A 13,454-nucleotide genomic window follows, 5' to 3' on the forward strand; every position below is an offset into this window, starting at 1 on the left:
TTGCGTCCGTTTTCGTAGACCTCTGTCAGCGAATATCAAAGCGGTTTACGAGAAGGAAGACTAAAAACGGACCAGATGTTTACTCTGCGACAAATACTTGATAAAATCCGGAAATACAAGTTGCGGACTCATCATCATCATCACGGATTGAACTGTGACATAAATGGATGGATCCAAATTAAGCGTCAGAATATCTGGTGAGACATCCGATTCGTTCGTGACGTTATATGGACTGAAGCAGGGCGATGCGCTCTCTAATCTGCTATTCGACAAAGCTCTGGAAGGTGCAATTCGAAGATCTGGTGTGCAAAGAAATGGAACCATCATCAACAAGTCTTACATGGACCTTGGTTTTGCGGATGACATCGACATCATTGGTGTAGATCTCAGAGCAGCGGAAAAAACTTTCGTGCACCTTTTGCATGCCTTTTAAACGGGAGACTTAAAGAATAGGACTGATCATAAACTTTGTCAAAACTAAGTGCTTGGTGACTGGCAGAGACCCGAGGTGGAAATGGATGGGATGCAGTTTGTGGTTGCCGACGAATTCATATATCTTGGAACACTCGTTACATGTGATAATGACGTTAGCTGCGAGGTGAAAAGACATGTTGCAGCCAGCAAAAGCCTCGCAGTGTACTGTTTCTTAGTCAGGAATACTTTTTTGCCGTCACTGTTTATATATGTCTGAACAGCTCGAATTCCTATAGACGAATCAATTAGTGAAAATTGGACAATCTTTTCAAGAGTTAAATCGTGACAATGCTTCATTTTCATGTAAGAATAATTCAATTAACTGAGCTTTTATGTTCCAATACTATCATGGGATGTATCTTTCATTAGATGTAAAATGTTTTACATTCTATAGTTTTATTAGTTCCTAGTTTTTACAGCACGAAAATAAATAAATAAATAAATATTCAATAAATTAGACATAAAATCAAATAATTTACTAACATTTAGCAAGCGTAGATTTCACGTAGATTTCAAAAACGCTCTTGAATAAATATGCTATAGCTATAACCTGAAACGATTCGGTGCACTGTTGGAACCTCATAGTTTTTGCATATGTGAAAACCTTTGGCCAAAGCAAAAGTTGACCCTTAAATATTATCTATCGCTTAATCGTTGCTCTTATGGACAGATTGCCTTCATATATTGAAACTATTCTCTATCAATTGTTGCTCTTACATGATCCAACACCTGAATACCCTCATTTATCAGCTAATTCTAAGAAAGTTTGACTAACTAGGCGTTCTACTACTGGAAAACTACTTAACAATCTACTAAGCAGTGTATTTTACACTCTTTGTGGCTACTTTTTTATTATTATTTACATGAGAGCGAATAACAGCTTGTTTTTCATACTAAACTTGCCTATCCTCGAACAGGAATGCTTCCAACTTCAAAATCTCATCATTATTTTATTTCCCTTTTTTTGACTGAGGTATTTCACACACCTTCACCGTTCGTCCCTAATTTTGAGCAATTTGTTCCATAAGTTCCTTTTCATTGATTTCCATATTTGATTTTTTTTTTCCTTTTCGTTTTCCGGTATACCGTTGATTTGCTGTGTCATTTTTGCGATTACTACTTCTTCTTGTCAATGTTGATTGTACAGAGCGAGTAAGTCTGCCGGCAATCCCGCTGGTCCTGGCCGTCGCGGGCCGCCTGCACGTACCGGTAAAACCGAATCACGGCCGCGTTCGTCGAGGTGGGTTTCTGCAACTCCGAAGCGTCCCTGATGGTGTGGTGAAAGGGAGAAAAGAGAGAGAGAAGCAAAAGCGTTAGTTAAAATTATGCTTTGTGGCGTTGGTTGCCTATCGGTAGGGGACATTTTCATAACGGAAAAGTTGTTGGACGGTGTAAGTTCAAATTGGAGCATCGGCGAGTTTTTTTTTGGGTTTTTCCGCTTTCGTGGGATCGCCAAGTTTGATCTTCTCTGTGGTAGATTTTGACGCAAATGGATTTCTTCAATGTCTCGGACCATCTAAATTTCCACAAGTTGTCAAATTTTTCTTCGATTTTGGTGCATTTCCGTGGAGTCAACATAATGTTTTAATGATTCCAAAGGCCAGAAACAAGCAAACCACGCAAAAAAGCGACCCCAATGTAGGTTCATACTGTATAGGTACTTAAGTAAAGTTGCACTAATCCATTACCTTTCATTGAGCAGTGACAGTAGTACCGTAGTAACGTTCAAATCCCAAACAGACTCAAATTCCGAACAATCATTACATGATGATCTCAAGCACTTCGTTATTTTTGAATTAATGAACGAATTTTCGCGTCAGGCATACAGATCAAGGACATAATTGTCCAACATTGGAATAACGTTGAAATTTTGCATTTTAGAGCTTCTAAGGCGGTGTTCGGAATTTTGAGCAAAGTGTTCGGAATTTGAGACAATTTTTACTATGGGTGTTCGGTATTTGAAACAAAGGTCTGTAGCATAAAATTATTCAGTATTGATGATTTGAATGTCAAGCGCTTATTAAAAAGTTCAATTATTTCTCTAGATGACGGATACTTTTGATCTACAGTCGCCTCTCCACATCTCGATATTGAAGGGACCATCGAGATTCGAGATAGAAAGAGATCGAGGAATGGAAGGAAAATTGAAATGGGTACTGGATCCAAAAAAGCTTTTTGCTATCTATCCTAGATTGCTATGAAAAACAACAACAAAACAAAAGCCATTTCTTGTTGTTGAGGTGTTTGTTATTATCCAAAGTATCTAGCAGCCTAATAATTTAAACATATCGACATAAGGAGAAATTGAGATAGGGAGGTTATCGAGATGTAGAATGCCCAAATGTATGTAGATTGAAGGGACCGAGGAAACCATCGACATAGGGAGAGATATCAAGATATAGAACATCGAGATGTAGAGAGTCGACTGTATTAAAATATTTGAATTCATTTGCCATAAATTTCTCCGAAGTGAAAAATGTGCTTATGTATCCGGAATATGAATCGAAACGGTAGGTAGGCTGCCGTCGTAAGCAAAACTGTTCCACATTGATAAGGATTTCATATCAATATGGGACAGCTATAGTTGCGACAACAGTACATGTATGTACCAAAGGCGTATAGAAGGGACCAAATGTTATACATATACCTATTTAAACGGGTTCGTCGCTTATTATGCATCGAACTTTTTTGAATTCTAGAAAATACATAAGACGTGACGAAATTGGATTCTATAGGAAAATATAGCACGCATGGACTAGATTGAGTGCGAATCGTTTGTTGCCATTTAAAGATTACTTTTTGAATTTCTTGTAATATAAAATTATACCGAAAGCCCATTTCACTTCAAAAACAAACTCGCTCATAGACTCATACTGCCGCTAACCGCAAGTCGAGCACATCTGTATATGGAGGCCCATATACAGATGTGCTCGACTTGCAGTTAGCGGCAGCATAGTGATATATCGATTCAGCTTCACGAACTGAGGAAATATATCATTGCCCGCATGTAGGGAGTGGGAACATTTGGGCAGCACCCCCTATTCCCGTTTGCAACGTTAATAACTCGACCGCGTTCCAACCAAATGGCTTGATTGTTTGTACATCACTAGATAACGACAATAACTAACCATGTACTAAAAACAAGTAATTCGGTTGTAATGCGGTCGAGTAATGAACGTTGCTGACGGGAATAGAGGGTGCTGCCCAAATGGTTCTCGACTATGAGTGTGCACGAAATATTTAAAAAATATTAACCAACTTTTCTTATAGGAATCTCTAACGAATTTTCTCGCACCAATTCGACAGTAGACAAGGTCTAGTTGATCACATTGAATTTGGCAATGATTGGGCATTATATTAAAAATAATGAAGAAAATGGAAACAAATTTTTGCGGATTTTACCCCATGTGCTTTATCGGGGTCTTTTGCTATAACCCTCCCAGGGTTGGTAGAATCATACTCAAATTGCAATCATCGAGGCTTCATGCACAAGCTAACTCGCCTGCGATTCTGTACGGAGAGCATCGCGATTGAGTTTCTCGGACAGAATCGCTCTAAAAGCGTCGAAACGCAATCGAGGCGTATGTTTTGTTCACATATGGATTTATTAGTCATTGTTTTAAACGAAAAATGTTTAAAAAAAGACAGAAACACCGTCTTTGACCAGAGGTCGTACAGACTGAACACTTAACACCTACATGAGACAACGGACAGGACACATAACACCCAGTGGACCAGTGGAGAATTTTTCGAACAAGAAAAGTTTCCTCCTTATCGGAGCGGGAATCGAACCCACACTCCCTAACACATGCGTCTAAACGATTGACGTCGCTAACCGCAAGGCCACGAAGCCCACTTTAATTCAATGCATTCAACAACGAAGAACACATAAAAATCATGCAATGATGCGAATAGCGATTTAAATCATGAGCGATTCCCTGGACCATGATTCTGATGGGATTTGAATCGCTGATGAATTTTACCAACAATGGCTCGGAAGCCTCTTTTCAAGAGGCTCGGAAGCCTCCTTTCAAGAGGCTCGGAAGCCTCCTTTCAAGAGGCTCGGAAGTCTCCTTTCAAGAGGCTCGGAAGCCTCCTTTCAAGAGGCTCGGAAGCCTCCTTTCAAGAGGCTCAGAAGCCTCCTTTCAAGAGGCTCAGGAAGCCTCCTTTCAAGAGGCTCAGAAGCCTCCTTTCAAGAGGCTCGAGCCTCCTTTCAAGAGGCTCAGAGCCTCCTTTCAAGAGGCTCAGGAAGCCTCCTTTCAAGAGGCTCAGAGCCTCCTTTCAAGAGGCTCAGAGCCTCCTTTCAAGAGGCTCAGAAGCCTCCTTCAAGAGGCTCAGAAGCCTCCTTTCAAGAGGCTCAGGCCTCCTTTCAAGAGGCTCAGAGCCTCCTTTCCAGAGGGTCGTGAGCCTCCTTTTAAGAGGCTCGGAAGCCTCCTTTCAAGAGGCTCAGAAGCCTCCTTTTAAGAGGCTCAGAAGCCTCCTTTCAAGAGGCTCAGAAGCCTCCTTTCAAGAGGCTCAGAAGCCTCCTTTCAAGAGGCTCAGAAGCCTCCTTTAAAGAGGCTCAGAAGCCTCCTTTAAAGAGGCTCAGAAGCGTCCTTTCAAGAGGCTCAGAAGCCTCGTTTCAAAAGGCTCAGAAATTTCCTTTCAAGAGGCTCAGAAGCCTCCACTCAAGAAGGTTGAAAGCCTCCTTTCAAGAGGCTCGTAAGCCTCCGTTCGAAAGGCACAGAAACCTCCTTTCAAAAGGCTCAGAAGCCTCCTTTCAAGAGGCTCAGAGCCTCCTTTCAAGAGGCTCAAAGCCTCCTTTCAAGAGGCCTGGAAGCCTCCTTTCAAGAGGCTCAGAAGCCTCCTTTCAAAGAGGCTCAGGCCTCCTTTCAAGAGGCTCAGAAGCCTCCTTTCAAGAGGCTCAGAGCCTCCTTTCAAGAGGCTCAGAAGCCTCCTTTCAAGAGGCCTCAGAAGCCTCCTTTCAAGAGGCTCAAGCCTCCTTTCAAGAGGCTCAAAGCCTCCTTTCAAGAGGCCTCAAAGCCGCCTTTCAAGAGGCTCAAAGCCTCCTTTCAAGAGGCCTCAAGCCTCCTTTCAAGAGACTCAAAGCCTCCTTTCAAGAGACTCAGACTCAAGCCTCCTTTCAAGAGGCTCAGAGCCTCCACTCAAGAGGCCTCAAGCCTCCTTTCAAGAGGCTCAGCCTCCTTTCAAGAGGCTCAAGCCTCCTTTCAAGAGGCTCAAGCCTCCTTTCAAGAGGCTCAGAAGCCTCCTTTCAAGAGGCTCAAGCCTCCTTTCAAGAGGCTCAGAGCCTCCTTTCAAGAGGCTCAGAGCCTCCTTTCAAGAGGCTCAGAAGCCTCCCTTTCAAGAGGCTCAGAAGCCTCCTTTCAAGAGGCTCAGGCCTCCTTTCAAGAGGCTCAGAGCCTCCTTTCAAGAGGCCTCGGAAGCCTCCTTCAAGAGGCTCGAGCCTCCTTTCAAGAGGCTCAGAAGCCTCCTTTCAAGAGGCTCAGAAGCCTCCTTTCAAGAGGCTCAGAGCCTCCTTTCAAGAGGCTCAGGCCTCCTTTCAAGAGGCTCAGAGCCTCCTTTCAAGAGGCTCAGGCCTCCTTTCAAGAGGCTCAGAAGCCTCCTTTCAAGAGGCTCAGAAGCCTCCTTTCAAGAGGCTCAGAGCCTCCTTTCAAGAGGCCTCAGGCCTCCTTTCAAGAGGCTCAGAGCCTCCTTTCAAGAGGCTCAGAGCCTCCTTTCAAGAGGCTCAGAAGCCTCCTTTCAAGAGGCTCAGTAGCCTCCTTTCAAGAGGCTCAGAAGCCTCCTTTCAAGAGGCTCAGGCCTCCTTTCAAGAGGCTCAGAGCCTCCTTTCAAGAGGCCTCAGGCCTCCTTTCAAGAGGCTCAGAGCCTCCTTTCAAGAGGCTCAGAAGCCTCCTTTCAAGAGGCTCAGAAGCCTCCTTTCAAGAGGCTCAGGCCTCCTTTCAAGAGGCTCAGAAGCCTCCTTTCAAGAGGCTCAGAGCCTCCTTTCAAGAGGCTCAGGAAGCCTCCTTTCAAGAGGCTCAGGCCTCCTTTCAAGAGGCTCAGGCCTCCCTTTCAAGAGGCTCAGAAGCCTCCTTTCAAGAGGCTCAGAAGCCTCCTTTCAAGAGGCTCAGAAGCCTCCTTTCAAGAGGCTCAGAGCCTCCTTTCAAGAGGCTCAGAAGCCTCCTTTCAAGAGGCTCAGAAGCCTCCTTTCAAGAGGCTCAAGCCTCCTTTCAAGAGGCTCAAGGCCTCCTTTCAAGAGGCCTCAGGCCTCCTTTCAAGAGGCTCAGAAGCCTCCTTTCAAGAGGCTCAGGCCTCCTTTCAAGAGGCTCAGAAGCCTCCTTTCAAGAGGCCTCAGAGGCCTGGAAGCCTTTCAAGAGGCTCAGGAAGCCTCCTTCAGAGAGCTCAGAAGACTCCTTTCAAGAGGCTCAGAAGCCTCCTTTCAAGAGGCTCAGGCCTCCTTTCAAGAGGCTCAGAAGCCTCCTTTCAAGAGGCTCAGAGCCTCCTTTCAAGAGGCTAGAAAGCCTCCTTTCAACCGGCTCCGAAGCCTCCTTTCAAGAGGCTCAAGCCTCCTTTCAAGAGGCTCAAGCCTCCTTTCAAGAGGCTCAGAGCCTCCTTTCAAGAGGCTCAGAAGCCTCCTTTCAAGAGGCTCAGAGCCTCCTTTCAAGAGGCTCAGAGCCTCCTTTCAAGAGGCTCAGAAGCCTCCTTTCAAGAGGCTCAGAAGCCTCCTTTCAAGAGGCTCAGGAAGCCTCCTTTCAAGAGGCTCAAGCCTCCTTTCAAGAGGCTCAGCCTCCTTTCAAGAGGCTCAGAGCCTCCTTTCAAGAGGCTCAGAGCCTCCTTTCAAGAGCTCAGAAGCCTCCTTTCAAGAGGCTTGGAAGCCTCCTCAAGAAGGCTCAGCCTCCTTTCAAGAGGCTCAGCCTCCTTCAAGAGGCTCAGAAGCCTCCTTTCAAGAGGCTCAGAAGCCTCCTTTCAAGAGGCTCAGAAGCCTCCTTTCAAGAGGCTCAGAGCCTCCTTTCAAGAGGCTCAGAAGCCTCCTTTCAAGAGGCTCAGGCCTCCTTTCAAGAGGCTCAGAAGCCTCCTTTCAAGAGGCTCAGAAGCCTCCTTCAAGAGGCTCAGAAGCCTCCTTTCAAGAGGCTCAAGCCTCCTTTCAAGAGGCTCAGAAGCCTCCTTTCAAGAGGCTCAGAAGCCTCCTTTCAAGAGGCTCAAGCCTCCTTTCAAGAGGCTCAGAAGCCTCCTTTCAAGAGGCTCAAAGCCTCCTTTCAAGAGGCTCAAGCCTCCTTTCAAGAGGCTCAAGCCTCCTTTCAAGAGGCCTAGCCTCCTTCAAGAGGCCCAAGCCCTCCTTCAAGAGGCTCAAGAGCCTCCCTGAAGCCTCCTTCAAGAGGCCCGGCCTCCTTTCAAGAGGCCTCAAGCCTCCTTCAAGAGGCTCTGGAAGCCTCCTTTCAAGAGGCTCAGAAGCCTCCTTTCAAGAGGCTCAGAAGCCTCCTTTCAAGAGGCTCAGAAGCCTCCTTTCAAGAGGCTCAGAAGCCTCCTTTCAAGAGGCTCAGAAGCCTCCTTTCAAGAGGCTCAGGCCTCCTTTCAAGAGGCTCAGCCTCCTTTCAAGAGGCTCAGAAGCCTCCTTTCAAGAGGCTCAGAAGCCTCCTTTCAAGAGGCTCAGAAGCCTCCTTTCAAGAGGCTCAGGCCTCCTTTCAAGAGGCTCAGAAGCCTCCTTTCAAGAGGCTCAGAAGCCTCCTTTCAAGAGGCTCAGGCCTCCTTTCAAGAGGCTCAGAAGCCTCCTTTCAAGAGGCTCAGAAGCCTCCTTTCAAGAGGCTCAGCCTCCTTTCAAGAGGCTCAGAAGCCTCCTTTCAAGAGGCTCAAGCCTCCTTTCAAGAGGCTCAGAAGCCTCCTTTCAAGAGGCTCAGAAGCCTCCTTTCAAGAGGCTCAGAAGCCTCCTTTCAAGAGGCTCAGAAGCCTCCTTTCAAGAGGCTCAGAGCCTCCTTTCAAGAGGCTCAGAAGCCTCCTTTCAAGAGGCTCAGAAGCCTCCTTTCAAGAGGCTCAGAGCCTCCTTTCAAGAGGCTCAAGCCTCCTTTCAAGAGGCCTCAGAGCCTCCTTTCAAGAGGCTCAGAAGCCTCCTTTCAAGAGGCTCAGAAGCCTCCTTTCAAGAGGCTCAGGCCTCCTTTCAAGAGGCTCAGAAGCCTCCTTTCAAGAGGCTCAGGCCTCCTTTCAAGAGGCTCAGGCCTCCTTCAAGAGGCTCAGAAGCCTCCTTTCAAGAGGCTCAGAAGCCTCCTTTCAAGAGCTCAGAGCCTCCTTTCAAGAGGCTCAGAAGCCTCCTTTCAAGAGGCTCAAAGCCTCCTTTCAAGAGGCTCAGAAGCCTCCTTTCAAGAGGCTCAGAGCCTCCTTTCAAGAGCTCAGAAGCCTCCTTCAAGAGGCTCAAGCCTCCTTTCAAGAGGCTCAGAAGCCTCCTTTCAAGAGGCTCAAAGCCTCCTTTCAAGAGGCTCAGCCTCCTTTCAAGAGGCTCAGAAGCCTCCTTTCAAGAGGCTCAGAAGCCTCCTTTCAAGAGGCTCAGAAGCCTCCTTTCAAGAGGCTCAGGCCTCCTTTCAAGAGGCTCAAGCCTCCTTTCAAGAGGCCTCAGAAGCCTCCTTTCAAGAGGCTCAGGCCTCCTTCAAGAGGCCTCAGAAGCCTCCTTTCAAGAGGCTCAAGCCTCCTTTCAAGAGGCTCAGGAAGCCTCCTTTCAAGAGGCTCAAAGGCCTCCTTTCAAGAGGCTCAGAAGCCTCCTTTCAAGAGGCTCAGAAGCCTCCTTTCAAGAGGCCTCAAGCCTCCTTTCAAGAGGCCTCAGAAGCCTCCTTTCAAGAGGCTCAGAAGCCTCCTTTCAAGAGGCTCAAGCCTCCTTCAAGAGGCTCAGAAGCCTCCTTTCAAGAGGCTCAGAAGCCTCCTTCAAGAGGCTCAGAAGCCTCCTTTCAAGAGGCTCAGAGCCTCCTTTCAAGAGGCTCCAGCCTCCTTTCAAGAGGCTCAGAAGCCTCCTTTCAAGAGGCTCAGAGCCTCCTTTCAAGAGGCTCAGAGCCTCCTTTCAAGAGGCTCAGGCCTCCTTTCAAGAGGCTCAAGCCTCCTTTCAAGAGGCCTCAGAAGCCTCCTTTCAAGAGGCTCAGAGCCTCCTTTCAAGAGGCTCAGAAGCCTCCTTTCAAGAGGCTCAGAAGCCTCCTTTCAAGAGGCTCAGAAGCCTCCTTTCAAGAGGCTCAGAGCCTCCTTTCAAGAGGCTCAGAAGCCTCCTTTCAAGAGGCTCAAAGCCTCCTTTCAAGAGGCTCAGAAGCCTCCTTTCAAGAGGCTCAGAAGCCTCCTTTCAAGAGGCCTCAGGCCTCCTTTCAAGAGGCCTCAAGCCTCCTTTCAAGAGGCTCAGGAAGCCTCCTTTCAAGAGGCTCAGCCTCCTTTCAAGAGCTCAGAAGCCTCCTTTCAAGAGGCTCAGAAGCCTCCTTTCAAGAGGCTCAGAAGCCTCCTTTCAAGAGGCCTCGGAAGCCTCCTTTCAAGAGGCCTCAGAAGCCTCCTTTCAAGAGGCCTCGAAGCCTCCTTTCAAGAGGCTCAGGCCTCCTTCAAGAGGCTCAGAAGCCTCCTTTCAAGAGGCTCAGAAGCCTCCTTTCAAGAGGCTCAGCCTCCTTTCAAGAGGCTCAGAAGCCTCCTTTCAAGAGGCTCAGCCTCCTTTCAAGAGGCTCAGGCCTCCTTTCAAGAGGCCTCAAGCCTCCTTTCAAGAGGCTCAGAAGCCTCCTTTCAAGAGGCCCAGAAGCCTCCTTTCAAGAGGCTCAGAAGCCTCCTTTCAAGAGGCTCAGAGCCTCCTTTCAAGAGGCTCAGAAGCCTCCTTTCAAGAGGCTCAGAAGCCTCCTTTCAAGAGGCCTCAGCCTCCTTTCAAGAGGCTCAGAGCCTCCTTTCAAGAGGCTCAGAAGCCTCCTTTCAAGAGGCCTCAGAAGCCTCCTTTCAAGAGGCTCAAGCCTCCTTTCAAGAGGCTCAGAAGCCTCCTTTCAAGAGGCTCAGCCTCCTTTCAAGAGGCTCAGAGCCTCCTTTCAAGAGGCCCAGAAGCCTCCTTTCAAGAGGCTCAGGCCTCCTTTCAAGAGGCTCAGCCTCCTTTCAAGAGGCTCAGGCCTCCTTTCAAGAGGCTCAGAAGCCTCCTTCAAGAGGCTCAAGCCTCCTTTCAAGAGGCCTCAGAGCCTCCTTTCAAGAGCTCAGGAAGCCTCCTTCAAGAGGCTCAGCCTCCTTTCAAGAGGCTCAGAGCCTCCTTCAAGAGGCTCAGAAGCCTCCTTTCAAGAGGCTCAGCCTCCTTTCAAGAGGCCTCAGAAGCCTCCCTTCAAGAGGGCCTCAGAAGCCTCCCTTCAAGAGGCTCAAGCCTCCTTTCAAGAGGCTCAGAAGCCTCCTTTCAAGAGGCCTCAGAGCCTCCTTTCAAGAGGCTCAAGCCTCCTTTCAAGAGGCTCAGAAGCCTCCTTTCAAGAGGCTCAGAAGCCTCCTTTCAAGAGGCTCAGAAGCCTCCTTTCAAGAGGCTCAGAAGCCTCCTTTCAAGAGGCTCAAGCCTCCTTTCAAGAGGCCCAAGCCTCCTTTCAAGAGGCTCAGAAGCCTCCTTTCAAGAGGCTCAGAAGCCTCCTTTCAAGAGGCCTGGAAGCCTCCTTCAAGAGGCCCGGAAGCCTCCTTCAAGAGGCTCAGAAGCCTCCTTTCAAGAGGCTCAAGCCTCCTTTCAAGAGGCTCAGAAGCCTCCTTTCAAGAGGCTCAGAAGCCTCCTTCAAGAGGCTCAGAAGCCTCCTTTCAAGAGGCTCAGAAGCCTCCTTTCAAGAGGCTCAAGCCTCCTTTCAAGAGGCTCAGAAGCCTCCTTTCAAGAGCTCAGGAAGCCTCCTTCAAGAGGCTCAGAGCCTCCTTTCAAGAGGCCTCGGAAGCCTCCTTTCAAGAAGCTCAGAAGCCTCTTTTCAAGAGGCCTCGGAAGCCTCCTTTCAAGAGGCCTCGGAAGCCTCCTTTCAAGAGGCCTCGGAAGCCTCCTTTCAAGAGGCCTCGGAAGCCTCCTTTCAAGAGGCTCAGAAGTCTCCTTTCAAGAGGCTCAGAAGCCTCCTTTCAAGAGGCTCAGAAGCCTCCTTTCAAGAGGCCTCAGAAGCCTCCTTTCAAGAGGCTCAGGCCTCCTTTCAAGAGGCTCAGGAAGCCTCCTTCAAGAGGCTCAGAAGCCTCCTTTCAAGAGGCTCAGAAGCCTCCTTTCAAGAGGCTCAGGAAGCCTCCTTTCAAGAGGCTCAGAAGCCTCCTTTCAAGAGGCTCCAGCCTCCTTTCAAGAGGCCTCAGCCTCCTTTCAAGAGGCTCAGAAGCCTCCTTTCAAGAGGCCTCAAGCCTCCTTTCAAGAGGGTCAGAAGCCTCCTTTCAAGAGGCTCAGAAGCCTCCGTTCAAGAGGCTCAAGCCTCCTTTCAAGAGGCTCAGAAGCCTCCTTTCAAGAGGCTCAGAGCCTCCTTTCAAGAGGCTCAGAAACCTCCTTTCAAGAGGCTCAAGCCTCCTTCTAAAAGGCTCAGAAGCCTCCTTTCAAGAGGCTCAAGCCTTCTTCCAAGAGGCCTCAAAGCCTTCTTCCAAGAGGCTAGGAAGCCTCCTTCCAAGAGGCTCAGAAGCCTCCTTCCAAGAGGCTCAGGCCTCCTTCCAAGAGGCTCAGGAAGCCTCCTTCCAAGAGGCCTCAAGCCTCCTTCCAAGAGGCTCAGGAAAGCCTCCTTCCAAGAGGCTCGAAGCCTCCTTCCAAGAGGCCTCAGAAGCCTCCTTCCAAGAGGCTCAGAAGCCTCCTTCCAAGAGGCTCGGAAGCCTCCTTCCAAGAGGCTCGGAAGCCTCCTTCCAAGAGGCTCGGAAGCCTCCTTCCAAGAGGCTCGGAAGCCTCCTTCCAAGAGGCTCGGAAGCCTCCTTCCAAGAGGCTCGGAAGCCTCCTTCCAAGAGGCTCGGAAGCCTCTTTCCAAGAATTTGTTCCAAGAATTCAAAACCATTTCTCTTGAAAAAAACCCACGCCAATTCAAAAGAATTTCCTTTAGAAATTCGGAAAACAATATCCCTCGGAAATTCTGAAGAATTCCCGTTGGAACTTACGATAAGTTTCCACTGAAGATTCAAAAACATTTTCCTCAGGAATTGAGGAATGTTCCACGAAGAATTGGAGAAATTGAGTGATTTTTTAGAATCCTGTGTTTCAAGTGTATGATAATCTAGGAGGCAAGATCGTTAAAAGAGGCTCTGGTATATTTCCGCTACTAGACTACACCAAGGCTACCATCCCTTACAACAAACTAGTTAATTAACTACAAGATCAATTCAACCTCTCAATCAACGGTACTGACACACCGCTCAATACAAACTTTTGCCCATGATGTAGAACTTTACATTTACTTGTCAGGATTGTGAATAACAAGGTCCTCATTCATTATCCTTTTCGCAGAGTGGCAACGGAGAAATTACCTTCATGTTAATCCAACTAAAAGCATTTCGTTGTTCATCATAAGTTCATCACCAGTTCCTGGAATCGTGATGAATAATAATAACCTCGGATTTGTCTTTCAAAATGATTTGTAGTGGGATTGTCTCGTTGTCTATGTCAGTCTTTGCACGTTATATTGCAATACTACTTCCACCACCTCCACATTTATAAAACTGAAGCTGTTCAAATATTTGATCCTGCCGCATTTCATTTTCGGTGATATATTACTTGTGCATCCTAGTGCGAACTCTTTAGATCAATTTCGAGTAGTGCTCAGCTGCTGTCTACCGATATGATCATGTGAGTCATCTACAACGAAACCCCAAAGCGCATCCCTCCTGCATTTTTATGAGGAATCAGATGTGCAGTCTCAAGTGATTTTTCAGTCTTTTCAGGCTTATTCAGTCTCAACGTCGTCGTTTTCAGAACCTTAACGTTAAACGTGAAACGTTCTTCGTCGAAAGCAAGCATCCAGAGAAGCAGCATCGTTTAATGGAAGCGAAAAAGCTGTTTTAATTTATTCACTGTTGAATTTACACAAGCTTGAGACAAATTCTTCCCTTTTGCTCAC

The 13,454-nt window shown here is 47.7% G+C and overlaps 1 protein-coding gene across 3 annotated transcripts in view; it reads right to left on the reverse strand.

Moving 5' to 3' along the window:
• Positions 1-853: 853 nt before the first annotated feature.
• LOC134225295 (uncharacterized) overlaps positions 854-13,454 on the reverse strand; it is a 196,553-nt gene continuing 183,952 nt past the window's right edge. For all 3 annotated transcript variants that reach the window (XM_062705267.1, XM_062705260.1, XM_062705253.1), the window contains one exon: positions 854-1,741. In XM_062705267.1, coding sequence (XP_062561251.1) covers positions 1,591-1,741 — 151 coding nt within the window. In that variant the 3' untranslated portion in view covers positions 854-1,590. The remainder of the gene's footprint in view (positions 1,742-13,454) is intronic.

This window comes from Armigeres subalbatus, chromosome 1, assembly GCF_024139115.2.
Source record: "Armigeres subalbatus isolate Guangzhou_Male chromosome 1, GZ_Asu_2, whole genome shotgun sequence".
NCBI classification, from domain to species: domain Eukaryota; kingdom Metazoa; phylum Arthropoda; class Insecta; order Diptera; family Culicidae; genus Armigeres; species Armigeres subalbatus.